Here is a 17,881-nt window from a genome sequence, read left to right as displayed (position 1 = left end):
AAATCAAACACTAATGTAATTAAGCTTTATTTCTTATAATATATTCGTAAATTAATTCAGCCAAAGACCATCACAATCACACAAAATTCAAATCCAATCAGTTTCCAATTTAATTAGAAACTCAAGACACGTAATCGCGAAGGAAAAAAATTCAAGACTGAAAATTTGAATATTCAGAACAAATATTGAGTTTTTTTTAAATTTTTTGAAATACCTCTAAATAATATATTTTTGATTAGAATTGAACTTTGGGCACACATACGTCTAACTCAATCGATTGTCAGGTAGGTTTAAAACAGTCATATAATCACGAACAAAGAAACATTCAACGACAGTTAAACAAGGCAGTTGTTAGGTTTAAACAGTTACAATCACGAAGAAGAAACAATGTACGCCAACTGCAAGTCAAACTGAAAACTCGTTTGGATGTTATTGGTTAGACGTTAAGATGGGGAGTGAAGATTTAGTTTGATCAACTACCACCACGTACGTGTCGCATTATAAGTTCATAGCATGACTAACGGTTGTATTACAAAATTACAATATTCAAAAACGCGTAACCGACTGACTACTTACACGTTAACATAGTATGAAAGAGATCACCTAATATCGCTTTTCAATTGTTAATTGCCGACATCAAACTATGTAGGAAAGTCAGGCGACAAAACAGATAAGATAAGATAATTTAGAGAGAAGGAATCAATGTGAAAATATACATACAGGTAGCTCGTGAGGACTGGTTAGGGTTAAACTAGTGATGGGACTGTTTGAAGATAATTTTGTAAATTCAAATTACTTCACCATATCATATGATTTTATAGGATTTTTTTATATTACAAAGGAAGGGGATAGGGAAGCTCAAACTCAAGATATCTATGAGATATAACACACATAAGTGCCATCTGAGCTACTCCATTACTCGTGATTCTTGCATCTTATAAGGTTTTCTTGCTATTAACGCAATTTAACTTGGGCCATATTAATTTAGCAGCCCAAAAGAGTTCGAGGTGTTGGACTGGGGCCCAAAGGATAAAAATTTTAGTAGGAAGCCCAAGATTGAATACAATGGGCCGAGCCGGGATTCACATGTTGTAACAATCTTTTGATTTTCAGAGCCCAATAAATAAATGGGCGGGCCTATTCTTCTAGCAGGTCTTGTTTACAAGCTCCTAAGTCGGCCCACTGACAACATAGTTATGGGCTCATAACTTGGGCCTGAGGGCAATAAACCATAAGAGGAAAAGAGAAAAATACCACACACTTTGAGGGAAATACATGTATTATTTCATCTTTGCAAATCAATTAATGAATTTTTTTAAAACAAAATAGATCTCCATACCCTCCTAATTTACAAAAAAAAAAATTACAAATTAGGAAATATTCCTAGTTTTCCTAAATCATGATTGGGGCATCTTGTATCGGCACAATGGACACACATTACTCTTCTCTAACCACATCTCAATGCAATTCGAATGAAAGAAATGGTTGCATGGCATCTTTGTTGCTTCCGACCAAATCTCGAACTCATCCAAACATATTGGACAAGAATTCTCCAAACCCATTAATCCTTTTTCCACCCTCACCTTCTCCAACCCTTCAATCGATTCGACACTAGCACCGCAAACACCATCTTCCTCCTCCTCCTCCTCATCTTCCTCGTCTTCTTCTTCCATGTCTTCATCTTCCATATACTCGTCCACCGAAATCCCGTTGCGTTGCAAAACCTCTTCTTCCACTTGATTAGACCGATCGAGCGATGCAAGAGCTGCCGATGGAGAAGACAGTAAGGCAGCGCGAGTCACCCGATACCACGAAGGGAGTACTTCTTCTTGTCCCCGTGCGTTCAAACCATGAATACATACAGGAATTGTTTCGTTGTTGCCGGTGTTCGTGGGTGTAAGAACGACCGGCTCCCATAAACCTCTAGTTCCATCTTCGTGACTTGACATATTGAAATTGCAATACAACAACTTCTTTTGTGTTTGTGTTTGAAGTAGTGTACTTGCGAAAGTGAGTTGTATTTATAGGAGGAAGGAAAGCTAGTATTCCAATATTGATTCGGATTAGGGAAAGAGTTTTGATTGGACAAATCGGGCAAATTTTAAAAAAGAAATACAGGTTTTTATTGGTTGCCTTGCTTGTTTCCTTTTTCTCCAAGTAACAGGATCCTTCAAGTTGTTTTTTTTTTTTTTTTTGGTAAATATGGTTTTAATAACTAGATACTTTTGGCACCAATGAGAGTTGACAATTGATTGGGTTAGGCATATGTGTGTCCAAGATTTGATTCTAACCACAAATGTAATTCTCTAAACATTTTAAAAACCCAAATCTAGGCCTTGTCGAAAGGGCTGTCCAAAAAAAAGGTAAGCAAATTTTTAAAAATTATTATTTTGTAATTCGTTATTTACTATTCTAATCCCATGGGGAAAGGTGAAAAAAATAGTGAAGGCATAAAAAAAAAAGTTTCGTTTAAATATACAATTTCATGTTTAGCAAATATCAGATATGACAATTGTTAAATAAAGAGAAATTTTTTTTTTATATAATGATTTTCAGAAGTTCCAAATAATCAGACCAGTGATGGCCCAAAGGGCCCGGACTGCTTTTTAGTGCGGGCTTAGACACTTATTTAAGGCCCATTAACGGGGATTGGGCTTAGATTGTGGGGAGGGGGGGGGGGGGGGTGGGAGTCAAAAGGCACATATTCAAGACAAAGAAAACTGGAAGGGTCTTAGTTTAGTTTAACTCTATTACAGATTGTAATCACACTATCATAAGCGCATACGCCTATTCTTAGAGACCAGAGATTCAGATACAACTCTGATCAGCGAGTATAAAATGGACATGAATAGAAGCTTGCTTTTATGGTTTCTTGGCTGACTGATGTACAAATGTTTCTCACAAGTGAATTTCTTCCTACTTTACAAACCGAGCACCGGAGTTTCGACTACAAAAGATAAACCCCCCTCTGAAAATCCACAAGAAGAGTTTGTTAGCTTACTTAAGGTGATTGATTGAACAACAGCAGCAGTTGTAACACAGAATAAAGCAGCAGTTACACAAGTGATTGGAGTTACCAGCACCTTAGCATATTACTTCAACATTTCATCCAACTTCTCCCTGTATAGAGCCAAATCCTACAACAAGTTTTAGATAGCATAAGCTGTTTGTTAAGTATTTGAGATTGCAATTTACGCCGTTCAAACCAACAAAATGAAAAATGTAAGATGGCAATAATTGGCGAGGAAAATATGCGCTTGAAATGTCTCAAAAAGGTAATTTATGTTCTGGCAGCCTTAAGATTCTAACTATGCTGCAGGTTTTCATGTTTGCACCATTAAAAATTAAAAAACAAAAAAAATCAAGAATGGAGATATCTACCAGTTGCATACCTTAGTATAAGCATATACCCCAGCCTCAGTTGGTGCTACAGGACTTCCCCTCCTAATGAACTTTCCTTCTTTGAATATGTATAGCATAGGAATTCCAGTTGATAGTTCCAAACTGATAACCTATCAAATTTTTCTTTAAATTAACCACACGAGAGATCGAGAGATTGAGAGAGAGAGAAGAGAGCATATGGTGCAATCTTCCTATTTTTATCTGGTTTATTACCTCCTTAGAAGTTAACTTGTCAAGATACATAATGATGGATCTTAATGAATTCCCATGGGCAGCAATCATTACATTCTTTCCACTTTGAAGCTGGGGTTCAATCTGCAGCATAAGAATATAAGAGTCAGCTGCAAATAAATGATCCTATCATCATATATACACCACGAAACATCTAAGATCCTTACATATTGACAGCTGACATAAAATATCGATCGAATTGAATGCAAATAAACTACGAACACCTAATATGAAAGGGCTTAGCATGCATACGTATTCTGTAAAATAAGCGACAGCTCTTTCCGCACACATTTCCAAACTCTCGCCAAAAAAAGCATGAAGAGAATTGGGAGCCGGAGCCTGTTACGATACCGAATATTCAAAATATAAGCTGTTACGATACCGTCAACAAAGTTTCTTAGTTTATGAGACTCTAGACGAACTCTAGAAAAAGGGTCTTGGGGAATTGGGGTTGTTTGGGCTAACATTATATAGAAGAAGTAGTTTTTGAAAAATATGGAGCCATGATGAATTGGGAGCCGGAGCCTGCGGGCAGTCTAGGTCGTCCCACCACAAGACCGTCCGACTATCATTCTCGATTAAAAATATATATATATATATATATATATATATATATATATATATATATATATATGAAAGAAAGGACATGGAATTTGTGATCATCTTTTTTTAGTTGGACCGTATAAGCAAGCGCTTTAATGGGCCATGAACTGCACTAAAAGCCTCAAAAGGGGAAACAGAAAAAGCCCATAGTAGGCCCATTACTAAAATGAACTCCACGGTATCGTCAGAACCATCTCACTTCATACATTCCAACACTCCATACTCACTTTCTCTATTTTCTCTCTCTTCCTTTTTATCATCTCTTTCTTCCTTTTCATATCTCTCTCTTCCTTTTCATCTTCTCTTTCTTCCTTTTTATCATCTCTCGCTTCCTTTTCATCACCTCTTTCTTCCTTTTTATCATCTCTCTTCACTATTCATCAACTATATACATACTCCAACTCTCAAGTATCATTTTTCCACAACTAAATTTTCAAGCGTCATTTTTCACCCATTGTGTGCATATAGCGCTATACTTATCAAAAAAGTAACATTTCAAGTACTTAAAATACACTCCATTATATCCATTGTGAACATCTAGCACTTAACTTATCAAGAAAGTATCATATCAAGTACTTCAAAATCATCCCATTGTGGATGCTCTTATTTAGGCTTTAGGCTTTAGCAGATATCAAATGGACCCACTACAACAACTATTAACAATATTGTCAAATTCATATAACCCATCACTAAAAAAACGCAAAGGAAATCCAATGTTTGACCATATGCCGCAATCTATTGCAACAACAACGTGGATGGAAACGCCCAACGACCCAATTTTAAATTCTCTTCATGCATTGTTGACAACGGCAGACTACCAGAGCTTGTTGTCAACACTAACGAGTACCCACATGAACAGGGAGAGTACTATTGCTTTTTTTGGGGTGTATCGTGTAACCGACAGGGCCTTTTTAGTTGAAGGAGTAAGACATCATATTCAAACCAATGTAGTCAGGTCAAAAGGCCAAAAAAGAAGAAGGAACAAACTAAGGTCATTCAACAAACTCAGATTTTGGATCATCAAAGGGTATTAGGGTTTGATACTCATTCTGAAAGCAATGTATGCAAATTTAATTAGGCAAATTAATGCTTCAAAAGTAAAAAAAGAAACACCATTTACACCAACATACTGGAGAACACTGTATCCAAGAAGCCAAGAAAGAATTCAAGAAAATATCTTTCCATCCTCTCCAGAATCACAAAAGCATAAGCAGTAATATCCACCAAAAACCAATGCTGAGACTGAGAGAGGAAATTTATTAGTTCTTTCTTTTTGGGATTAAAGAACTGAAAAAAGATAAGGCTGCCGTAATCAATTTAGCCCTCAATTTCTAGCACATTAGCAGATCTAAATTTTAAGTTATTCTATGAATCAAAAAAATAAATAACAAAAGCAAACGAATTCAAAGCTCAGACCCAAGAACAACCTCAAATTACTAAATGAATTCACGCCCATACAATGTTTTTGCAAAAAAACAACAAGTTCAATGCCCACAAATGGAATCAAAACACAGCAATGGCCCTTATTCGAAAGAAAGGAAGTAGAAAAGAGAGCATTAACCAAAATACAAACTAACAAACAGATGGAAAGCAAAGCATTCATACACGAAAACAGAAGCGAAGAAGAACCCAAGAAACCCAGAAAGCAGAATGAGAAATGGGTTTGAGAGTTACCTGGTTATAAAGACCAGAAGAGCAAAGAAAACGACGCAAAGAACGAAGAGTTGAAAAATGGAATTTCGGGGGGCAGAGTTTATTACGAGAAAGAGTGACGGAGAAGATGATGGAGGGGGAGGCTACGCCTTTCACTTGTCGATTTCAACAACTCAGAAAGAAACAAAGTCGTTTGCCAGCAGTTTGTTTGCAGTTGAGAACAATGTGATGACAAGATTTTCCGTCTACGCTGGCACGTTTTACATCCATAAAACCTGACTAAACAGCATATCTGCGGGCGATTTATGAATTTGGATTTTTGCTTTCTCCTTTTTTTTTTATTGAAGTGAATACATTTGTGTATCCAATTGGAAGAATTTTCACCCTACCCAAATCAATTTTTATATTTTTGTAATTATTACAAAAAATCCTCTAGAACCAAACCGTATGAAGCCTGACGGTCTTGAGTTCGATTTTGAACTTTCGATGGGATAGCAATACACTTGTAATCATGTGTTGTATTTTGACCAAACTAACCCTATAGTTAGATGTGAAATTTTTATGTGCTTAGGCTTGAGTGTTGACGACCCAAGATTAGGCTCATAACAGATGTTCAAACGATAAACTTATATGCTGGCGTTATTGGTTATTAAAAAAAAATGTTACATTTTTAACGACATTATACTCAATGAAAAAAAAGCCACATAGTCTCTATAGAGGTAAAAATAAAATCAACTTGTCATCATCTCTAATACTTTTTTTTTGAAACTATTTGGGAAGTGTTTTTTTCCAATCTAATTTGTGCAAGGTTGTGGTTGGTTGAGGGCTCTCACAAGTGTTTTTTTTTTTTTTCTCAACAACCCTTCATATACGCTTAGAGACCAAACTTTCATAACATGTCCAACTCTAAAATTAAAAATAGAAATAGAACACCAAACAAAGCAACTCTTCAAAGTGTCCAATTAACACCACCTAACCTTAACTCCACCTCCTCTCCTTTGTGGCCTCTAGGGTTTTGATACGACACGTGCTAATGTCATGCGATTTGGTAGACCCCTCAAAATTCACATCACCTAACTCCCTCCTCTCTCTACCTCTAAAACTATACACACACACACACACACATATATATATATATAACTACATATATATAGTGTCTATTCTTCAGGAGGAGAATAAGAGAATATACTCCTCTATTCTTCTTCATTTGTTTCTTGTGGGAGTTCAAAGCATTTAGGTAGTATTTTCCATATGTTGTTTGAAGATGGATTAAGATGCTCAAGTTATCATGATGTGATGTCCCATAGAAGAAACAGCTTTTTCTTTTTCTTGGTTAGTGCTTCAAAACGTTTGAATGGGCCACAAGGCCCACGATCGCACACTAATGACTAAACCCATTAAACTGGGCTGACTCATTGTCCTCATACAATGACTCTTCAAGCCCTGCCTTAGTCTCCAAACTTTTCCTCATCCGAGCCAATAGTAGTTGAAGACATAAATATGAAAGTATTGTTACCATAACTCTAAGCAAGAGTTAGTTTTTCGCTCAACACGGTTTAGATTAGCAAATTACACTGATGGGTCTCTATAAAGAACATAAAACAAAACAATTCAGGCATTAACACATATATAATAATGAATATCAAAGGCAATTCTTCATATATTAGGCACCATATAAAAGGACTTGCACAATGATCTAATTGTCAAACTCCTGGTATTGTTGGAGAAGCTCAGTGCAGCCGGACACGGCCTCGTCCTTCACAAACCCCATTGCATTGGCAAATCGATTGTCCGAGGCAATCCCGTTGTTGCGAGTTAGGACAACGCGGGCACGGTCACGGCCAGCAGCAGGTGTTTTGCAGTCATGTTGGGGGCTGTGAACAACCATAGCATCACAAATCTGATCCGCATGGTCCTCGGTGACAAAGATTTTGTATGTTCCGGTTGAGTCTGTTTTCCCCTGTTTGCTGTAGACAAGATCGAGACTTTTCCTGTCCTTGCATTCCACACGGACAGTAGCACCTACACAACACAACACAAGCACAGTAACAACTTAAATATGGGTCAACAATTGGATGTCTAAAACAATTGAGCTACCGAAAGACAACATTTTCCATAGATGCAGGTGTAATCTTCGTTGAAATTAATTAAATCTAGGGACATAAAAACAACACAAATGTCATTAAGGCCTAGGCTGCTATCGAATCTAGCTATCCGGAAGTGTCTGACATAAAATAGCATTCTCTTGCCCTAACTCGGTTCTACGCATTCTGTTAAGCGATATTTGAGAATCACCGCCGATGCCTCGGTGTAGGTAATGATTTATAAGGAAGCAAATCCAAAAGTGCAGGGCTCATATTGAGACAGAGCTAGTTTCCACCTTCATACACACTTTGCACGTCCACGAAATAATATCACTCCGCATTTGTAGATACCATTGCTTCTCGATTATGTTGGATTACAATTAATTATCTGAACTGAAATCTCAATTACAGACTATTAAAAAGCATAATTGAGAAGAAATCCACTTCCCAGAAGAATATGTACGAACGTTATCACACCCCCAAAAATGTCAAGTGGAAGTGTGATCTAAATCCCTAAATCCCCTTCCAAAGAACTGTACCAATCAACAAAGTTAATGACAGGTTCTTTAAGATGGGTTATCAGCTAATTAGCAACTAAAGCGACAAAAAAAAGATCTTCTTCTCAATTGATGGTTGAAATAGACAAGCAGATCTAAGCAAATTCAAACAAAATCCTAATGATAATATTCCCTAAATACTAATAAATACATAAAGAACCATAATATGTCAAATTTAAGCATTTTAGTTCAAGAACAAAATAAACAGCAACGACTAAATTTACCAATTACCAAATTCCCAGAGATAAAAACAAGGTCTACTAATCTAGGGTCTAATAAATCCATTCTTGAACTCCCAGAACAACAAAAAGAGACACATTCAAGAAAAGAACTGCAATCTCGTTAATCAAGCGAACCCACCGACGTAACCTTAGTCCACATAATCAATATATATATGCAGAACCCTAGATCTAGCAACAGATCTACATTTTCCCACTCCCAAATACTGTGCTTACGATACGAACGACTTTGATGAGTAAGCCATTGAACCTAAACAACCAATGTCACTGCAAAAGTTAAGAAGAGTAAAAACGCGTAGGGATAGATAATTGTACCAGCAATGTAAGTGGTTTTGGGGGTCTCGAAACCGGCGCGGCATGTGTCGCAGTATACGCACCCTTCCACCGCGAAAGGGTTCCTAGTAGGACGGGCAGCAGTAACAAGCGCCGGGAGCACGAAGAGTGCAAAAAGAAGTAGTGCTCTTGCCATCACTTCTAGTGTCTTCGTGAAGATTTTGCGAGAGAAGAAATGAAGGAGAATCAAATGGAACTGAATCTAATAAGTAGAGAAGAGAGATGCTGCACTGTAACCAACCATTATGAGTACAGAGAGACGGATCGGCTGTGATTGCGCGTTCGAGGTTTTGATTTCCTGTGCCCGCATTAAATTATAGAGTTGACCAAATCCCTGTAAACGTCACTTGATTGGCTGGATTTTGTATACAGAATGACTACAATACCCTTAAATTTGTCATGTGGAAGCGAAAGGATATGCGGGTGCAGGAAGTGAAAGAGAAGGGTGGTGGGAGAGGAGCACACATGGGTATTATTGTGATGAGCTGGCGGTGTCGGTGCTCACATGGGATATCGTGGACTCTCCACTCGGTTTTCCATTTCCATCAGCAATCTCGCGCTTATAGCGGATCGGATTCGGATCCGGATCCATTCCCGCCCAGTTTCAGTAAAACTTGAGAGGCTTATTGGGCCTATGGGCTAAGAGTGGAAGATCTCAAGACCCAAGTACAACTGTATGGAGTTGGACTGCGCTAATGGGTCGATGAATCCCAAAAATTTAACTAGGCCCAATATCCTCCCAAAAATAAGTCTATGGGCGTGCGGCTTTGGATGGGCTTATTGGACTCTCAAGAATGTAGAGAACCAGTGGAGTTTCAAGAAAAGTATTTTGGCAGGTGTTTCCAATTAGGGGTGGCAAAAAAATATCGCTTCTGGGTCGGATAACATTACGTGTTTATGAAATATTTACATCTCTGGACTCTAACCCGTATTGAATTTCGGACGTACTTAATTGACCATACCCATATTAATTTAAATCTAGACTAGTCAATAGGAAAAAACCTAATTTCAGTTAGGGTCTGGACAAATAAATCAAACAATATTTTCATGTTTAGACTTGGACCCAGTTTTAAACTAGACAAAATTTTTGTGTTTGGGCCCAAATTTTGTACGTATAATTTATGTCCAAACTTAATTTAATCCAGGCCAAACAAATTCGATCATCTGGACCGGAAGGAGTCTTACCACCCCTAGTTACACTTCCGCAATCCATCGTACTGTACCAAATCTCTAAAAGAAAAAAAACTAATAAGTGAACTAACTAAAAGAAACAACACTAATAATTGAACTGTACTTTTAACCATAAAATTAAAATCAATCAACATCTAATAGGATTTTACTATAGACTAATTGATTCCTACCAATATATCTTCATAAACACGCGCATGCTTATTCACGCACTCTTCTCTTTATGGATCACTCGATCTTTACATTTGTGTACTTTGAGGTAAAAAATGATTCCTTTATATGGTGAAACTATATGTAGTATATAGGAATTTGCCTTTTATTTCTGTACTAGTTTAATTTATTTACATAATCTATTCCTTTATATGTCTGAGGCAGGTAGTACATACATACATAAATACACACACACATATATGATTTCTCACATAAAGATCAATATAAGGGTGTAAAATAAAGGTCTATGTTTACATAATTGATTTGAAACATTTAAGACCCAAACACAGTGATCCCCACTTGTCATCTCATTCATCTACACCATTAAAATGTAACTCTTATTTTACACATTTAGAGAGAAATCCTCATATATATATATAGACAAATTATATATTTTTTTTAAAAAATGGAGACCGGCAGATATATTGTGAATTCATGTACCTTTTATATGAATATGTAAAAAATTGAAAATGTTCATGTACCAAACATAGATATTAAGGGTTAGTTTGGTATAACTTTTTGGATAACATTTATACTATTTTCTAGTATAAATGCTTTGGGCTTGCCAAACAACCATTTTCGGACATCAATTCCAAGGCAATTTCTCTAGCATTTTAAAGTCTTTTCAAAATGTTCTCTCTTGGGACAATTTCACTAGCATTTTCACATTTATCCCCATATTATTCTCACCAAATTAATGGAATTATGAAAAATACCCTGCAAGCTATCCCACTGCAATCTGGTTGAGCAACCAGTCACCACTACCGATCCTACTCCCACCGCCATCTGGATGAGCAACCAGTCACCACCGCCGGTCCTACTCCCATCGCCATCTGGATGAGCAACCAGTCACCACCGCCTATTCCCACCGCTGCATCACCCCGGCTTCTTGCACTTCCTCCTAATGCAACCAGGCCTAACTAAGCCCAAAAGCCATGACTAATGGGTTAGGATTGCCCAACACATATAAGACACTTCATTTGAGCCTAACTATCCGATGTGGGACAAGAGAATTGTACAGTATCCTCACTGCATCAATTCCCTCCCTCTCACAAGACACGCGTCTCGCGTGTCACACGCATATGGTCACCTTCCACAAGAGGACCGCCCTGGCACCTCACGTGCACGCGTGCGCCCACACGGATAGCAGACTTGGGCTCTGATACCAAATGATGCAACCATGCCTAACTAAGCCCAAAAACCATGACTAGTGGGTTAGGATTGCCCAACACATATAAGACACTTCACTTGTGCCTAACTATCCGATGTGGGACAAGAGAATTGTATAGTATCCTCACTGCATCACCTCCTCGACACGAAATGGCAAATGACACCAAATTGTAATGGGATGTGGGTCGGTTTTTGCGAACCAGCTGGTGAAATGAGACAAGCAAGTCGAAGAGAACATTGAGAAGATTGTCCACAAGGCCCGATGAAATGGGACAATTTAGTCGAAACCAGTTGGTGAAATGGGTCTCCTCTTTGCTCTTTTTTTGTTTGGGTTTATCTTCTTCTCTTTTTTTTCTCTTATATATGATATTTTAAATAATAATCTTTAATATTTATGGACATTAAAATGTTTATGATAATTATTATAAATGGAGTAAATTTATTTGTAAATAATAATCTTTATTTAACTTTATTTTATAAATTTTTTTTTTACATTTATATGTGCATGTTACAATTAAAATGCATAATACCCCTACATATAATTTATCCAATATGAAATACAGCACAAATGTTAACAGTAAAAATTCAACCAAACACCTACCCAGCATTCAAGCAACATATCTGTTACTAAAATTGTCCAGTATTTCTACTAGCATATCTACTACTTTACAAATACTCTATCAAACTAGCTCTAAGGCTTAATGTTTAGTGACAATATATATATATATATATAACCTTTTTTATGGTACTTCATTAGCTGGTATGGAAAAAATATCTGAGTGGGGTAGTGATAAAACCTGGTGAAATCAACTACTGAGCAGTCACTTGGAGAATTATATATATCCCCTTTTTTATGGTACTTCATTAGGTGGTATGGTAAAAATATCTGAGTGGGGTAGCGATAAAACCTGGTGAAATCAACTAGTGAGCTGTCACTTGGAGAATTTGAAGAATCCAAAAAAAGCAGAGTTTACAAAAACTTGCATAAAATAATAATGGAAGTAATTCAGATCCATAATTTTGATGTTCATAATTGTTTATAATTTAAATAGCATGAGTAGCAGTATGGGGACCTAAATGATCCCTCATACTTCTCGTGTCATGTAGATTATGGACATCAAAATTATTAACACATATCTGAAAATAATAATAATTAATAGGAAAGGTGATATGGAAAAGTCCATGTATTTTTAAGAAAAAAGAAAGAATCACCAGATTTAACGGATCAGATTCACTCCTCAGTTTCTGGCTCCCTCCCTCTTCTGTTTTATCTTCCAGAATCCCATGACTCCACCTTCACTTCTCCTCCCCCCAACACACCACACCAGACCACACCCTCTCTAAGATTTCTCTCCTTCTCTTAGACTTGTACACCACACAAACATACAAGAACATGTCGTTGGGTAAGCGACCGAGACACCCAATGAATCGAACAACTAGCATGTCAGAGATCACTTTCGATCTGAGCACCAGCAGCACTGGTACTGAATCTGGAACCCAAGAACAGGCAGATGGGCCGGACCAACTGTTCTCACCCAGAAGTACCCAAACCCATCATAGGAAGACCGCCTCTTCAAGTGGGTTCTTGGAGACTCCTTTCTTGCGGTCTTGCTCTCTCTGCAGGCGCCGCCTCGTCCCTGGTCGCGATATTTATATGTACAGGTACATCTCTAATTTATTTCAACAATCTTTTTGTTTACATGTCATGTTGAAATTCTCAATCCAAACATATTGAAGATAATATTGTTCGCTCCGGCCACGAACCGCACTGATATGTTGTTCATGTCGTTGTTATTGTTATTTACTACTTAAGCTCATGAAAACACCTTTAATGTGAGAGGAGCTGGAACATATTGTCGTTGTTCTTCGATCGGTTGGTTTATGTCATACCGATGTTATATTTTTATTTTTGACATGGGCAATTGAGTTGAATTGATGGAACATATTGTTGATTTGGATTTTTTTTTCTTTACATTTTTGTGTGATTGTAGGGGTGATAATGCATTTTGCAGCCTAGAGTGCAGACAACAACAAATGAATCAGGACGAGAGGATAGAGAAGTGTTCATTGGCTTCTAAGAAGGAAGTTGTTTCCACCATAGGAGCTTCACAAGTCTCCACCGAGGCTGCCGTTCAACTTTAGATTGAACAAAATACCAACTCAGATCTATTGCGCTGCTTAATTTGAACCAATCATACCAAACCAGAGAAAAAAAGAGAGGGTATAATTATTAGTGTATTATATGGGTAGGGGTTGCTTTTATCTTACGTGGGTTTGAGTAATTAAGATCTTAATACCATATCATGTTCAAGTCTTCTCTCTCAGGTTTGGTTTCTACCTTTCTACCTAGTAATGGAAAAAAAAATGTATCTCTTCATTACTAATTGCTGTTTGTGTTGATTAAAGGAGATATATCCGTCCCATTTTCTTAATGTGCAAGTGTACAACTTGCCCGCTATTAATGTATGATTGATATTATTCAACTCTGTTTGACGGATGAGGGAACTCTAGAATTTACTAGTCTCCAATTCACATCCAATGACTAAAAATAAGTGCATTTGGTGAAAGAAAATACAAAAATACGATTTGACATACCTTGCAAATCATTAGATGATAATTGTACACTCTGGAAATTCCAGAGCCTCCGGATACATATTTGGTTGGCACAAATGTTTGTGGACGTTTGGAGGGTTTTGCTTGTTTCATCATGAGATTGACATATATTGACCTTGTAAGTTTTAACACGTCTCCAACGAAAATGCTAAGAATCTCAATTTTTTTTTTGTTTCAATTATTTCAAATACTGGCATAGACGTATATGATCTATGTGAAATTGCAAATTCCACATGATTCATACGAAACAATCAAATCCATGACACTGAAATTGTCCAAACATGAGATAGACATTTTTTTAATAGGTTATTCTCTTGTTCTTTAGCCTGACTCCCTCCTGGCTTGGCGCCTTCGCCCCTGCTTATGACACAATAATACAAAGCAAATTAAGGAAGGGATCTATGGCTTAGTCAGCATTTCATATGATGGGAACCCATAGATATTGACACAGATATTGAATTGGTGTGGGACCTCCCTTAAATGAATGGCAAGTGACCCCACCTTTTTTTTTTGTCAATATGGGCCGGGCCCCTAACCTCCCACCATGCATAATTTATGATTTAATCATTTCCATGTGAATTGGAGAGAAATCAACACCTTCCCTGTTGTTTTCCCTGAATTTTCAGGAAATCTGGTAAATAATAATGGCTGTGTGCGAGTGTGAGTAGGTGACGAAATTGTTTCAAACCTGGGGCCAGAGACTTCACTGCCAGACGGGCCACAGCTATGACAAAAAATAAAAATTAAAAAAATTGAATTTATTGACAAGAAAAATCACTTTCTCAATCACCTCTCTCCATCCTTTTTGTTGTCCCATAACTTAATAATCTAAATATATTAAATGAATAATTTGCAGAATACAAGAATTGGCATATATTCTTAATATATATATATTATGCTGCGTGTGAGAGACCTTTTTTTCTCGAAAAACTAAACTTTAACGAATTTTTTGATAATCGAGAATGACACTCACTACAAGAACTGGATGTTGTTACGACGCTTGTTTATTATGACAGTGCTTTTATTTATAGGCACCATAAGATTATTAAACAAATACGATGCTTAGGTAAAATATCGATATATCGGCGCTTATTTAAAGAGTTTCGTCATATGAAAAATAATTCGCGCCAAACCATTGGCGCGAATTATAGTGCGGCACTTCGTAATAAAGCGTCATGTTAGTTCCATATCCAAGGTATTTTGCAAAAGCGTCGCGAAAGTATTTACGAGACTACCTATTTACGACGCTTTGTGTATTTGTTAGAAGCGCCGAAGCTGAACTTGTTGTTGTAGTGACTATACAAGTTTTTTATTTCGACATCCGATATGAACCTAAACTTGGGCAATTAACTCCACTTTATGATAGGGTAAATTAGATAAAAACCCAACACACAACTAAACTTCATGATGCGAAGCAATAGAGTGTATACAGTATCTTGAATACAGGGATTTTCAGATCTAATTTATGTCACAAAGTCCTCAAAAAGTCCACAAAACTGTAAAATGTTCCATTTTTTTTCAAACAGCTAGCATAAACAGAGAAACAGAACCCTAAATCAATCCACGTCTCAGTCACTCAATGCCTCCAAAACCCACTCAATATTTTTTAGTTGTCAAATTCTATCTTCAACACCTATATACGGATATATATTGTTAATTTCTTTCTCAATTGATTGTCATGCACAGTATAAGATGAAATAATTTAAATAAATCTATTAATTAATTAATAGACAAAGGAAAAATAATAAAAATCTTAGAAGTTGATCTCCCAGTTATTCCATGCTTCCGGCAACTGAGTTGGTCACATAGAATACAAGAGAATTCGTGAGCTCCACATATCTCGTATGTTGCACGTAAAATCATGAACGTAAAGCTTAACAGTTATGATAACTGAGATTCTAACTGTTGGGATTCTACATCATTATTGAATCCTTCAAATGAGTGTTAAAAATTAAAATAATCTAGTGTTACTTCCAATGGCATTGTCTGGGGTTTGGGGGTGAGTGGGTGACACCAAGTTGCATCTTCAGTCCTGCCAAGAATAATTGGCAACACCACAGGCACAACAAATTAATTACTTAAAATTAAAATTGTTTTCAGGTGAAAGTTACTGATCCACTTTTTTTTTTTTTTTTGGGTGGGATCGGCATTCATTATCTTTTGGGTGCGCATTTGGTAAAATCATCGAGAGTCTGTATATTAATACATAAACTACGCATGCAAAACAAACCATGAAAAATTCACCTTCGAAGAAGATTGAACACAGTAGATGGACATGACTATCATACACCTTTCACATTATTATCAAGCCAACACCATCATGCACTGGTCCACATTTTGGTTACATCAAACAGAACTCAATCTTTTGTACTATATACTTAAAACCAATCAAATTTTAAAAGAGTAAATAATTCAAAAACCACTTGCACAAGTGGGCATGTGTCTCTATCAAACTTTACTAATTAATTAGTACCAAGTCATGTACTATATTTAATTGTGTTCAAACAATATTTATTGTCAATTTTATTTTATTATTTTAAAAAAAAAAAAGGTGTGCCGTGTCGTTTTGACTCGAGTGATTCCTAATTTGCACTAGTAGAGAGCTGTCAGTAGCCAGGCCCAGGAGTCCATGCACTTGATTTTTCCAATATATTGCCATTATTAGTGTCATTAAGCTTATAAAATAGTCTCTCGTTTGGTCACACTTCTCTATTCTAGGTAAAAAGTAATATCACATGTATAACTATAACCCACTTTGGGGATGCACGATCTAATGTCTTTTGTTTGGATCACCTACAATGGATGTATTTCTATTGTGCGTAGCTCATAATTTTCATAACTGTGTCTTATCGTGTCGCCGGTGAAATCGGGAAAATTGCGTACTAGCGACAATGACAAAATATCGTATAAGTTTTGAAATGCGATATCAAGATGAATCAACCTATTTCAACCTCTTTTTGTTTCTGTTTTTTCGAGCTCTTTATGTTTCTCCATGCCCTCTCTATTCTTGGATCCCTGTAGACTCTAACTAAATAACGATATGTTTGATAAAGTGTATACGCTAGCTTATAACTCTAACGTAGACCGCTTTACCAAATGCATCATATATGTCTACGGTAAAAAAATATAAATTTTCCCAATGCTTTTATTTTTAAAATACGCTAGCGTATTATAAGATTATTAAGTATAAGTTAGTGTCAACTTTAAAAGTATCACCGAATACCCGTTAACTTATTTGACAAATTAGCTTATTTTTTCCAAATCTCTAAACTCTACATGACATACCAAATTGTTGTAAATAGGTGGTCAAGATTTTAAGACATTAATATCTATGCATGTTTAATTAGGTGTATTTGCATTTTTTTTTTCTTCCCACCCATAACGAAAACGTTACGTCATGGTTACTCGTTATTAAAAACATCGAGTTGACCGGGAATAAGTTTCCATATTCGAAAGACTCAACTTGGACTCTATAATCTAACACCCCACAACTTGTCAAATTATATCAAGAGCCATCTCCCCCTCAAGCTCTCACTGTCACAAAATGGTCCAGCCCAAGCGAAGGGTCCAACCACCTCTGTGCCATAGTCGTGGCCAC

At 36.7% G+C, this 17,881-nt stretch overlaps 4 protein-coding genes across 5 annotated transcripts; 1 reads left to right on the top strand and 3 right to left on the bottom strand.

Moving 5' to 3' along the window:
* Positions 1–1,389: 1,389 nt before the first annotated feature.
* Positions 1,390–1,949, bottom strand: LOC120010568 (E3 ubiquitin-protein ligase RZF1-like). Its single transcript, XM_038861350.1, has one exon. The coding sequence runs from the start codon at positions 1,947–1,949 to the stop codon at positions 1,398–1,400; it is 552 nt and encodes a 183-aa protein (XP_038717278.1). The 3' UTR covers positions 1,390–1,397.
* A 753-nt stretch (positions 1,950–2,702) lies between these two features.
* LOC120011401 (2,3-bisphosphoglycerate-dependent phosphoglycerate mutase 2-like) lies at positions 2,703–3,934 on the bottom strand. Its single transcript, XM_038862508.1, has 5 exons — positions 3,886–3,934; positions 3,616–3,717; positions 3,393–3,512; positions 3,084–3,137; positions 2,703–2,968 (listed from the first exon to the last, which is right to left on the bottom strand). Exons 1-4 carry the CDS (start codon positions 3,922–3,924, stop codon positions 3,093–3,095), a joined length of 306 nt encoding a protein of 101 aa, XP_038718436.1. The 5' UTR covers positions 3,925–3,934; the 3' UTR covers positions 2,703–2,968; positions 3,084–3,092.
* A 3,456-nt stretch (positions 3,935–7,390) lies between these two features.
* LOC120011539 (protein DOWNSTREAM OF FLC-like) lies at positions 7,391–9,309 on the bottom strand. Its single transcript, XM_038862674.1, has 2 exons — positions 9,085–9,309; positions 7,391–7,911 (listed from the first exon to the last, which is right to left on the bottom strand). Exons 1-2 carry the CDS (start codon positions 9,236–9,238, stop codon positions 7,586–7,588), a joined length of 480 nt encoding a protein of 159 aa, XP_038718602.1. The 5' UTR covers positions 9,239–9,309; the 3' UTR covers positions 7,391–7,585.
* A 3,596-nt stretch (positions 9,310–12,905) lies between these two features.
* Positions 12,906–14,080, top strand: LOC120011433 (FCS-Like Zinc finger 5-like). 2 transcript variants are annotated; one of them, XM_038862542.1, is made up of 2 exons: positions 12,906–13,332; positions 13,683–14,080. In XM_038862542.1, the coding sequence occupies exons 1-2, from the start codon at positions 13,064–13,066 to the stop codon at positions 13,810–13,812; spliced, it is 399 nt and encodes a 132-aa protein (XP_038718470.1). In that variant the 5' UTR covers positions 12,906–13,063; the 3' UTR covers positions 13,813–14,080. The 2 variants fall into 2 exon arrangements, with proteins under 2 accessions (XP_038718470.1, XP_038718469.1); XM_038862541.1 differs by having other exon boundaries at positions 13,662–14,080.
* Positions 14,081–17,881: the final 3,801 nt, after the last annotated feature.

The sequence above is a fragment of the Tripterygium wilfordii genome, chromosome 12 (genome assembly GCF_013401445.1).
Source record: "Tripterygium wilfordii isolate XIE 37 chromosome 12, ASM1340144v1, whole genome shotgun sequence".
NCBI lineage: Eukaryota > Viridiplantae > Streptophyta > Magnoliopsida > Celastrales > Celastraceae > Tripterygium > Tripterygium wilfordii.
This window is presented reverse-complemented; position numbering and strand designations above follow the sequence as displayed.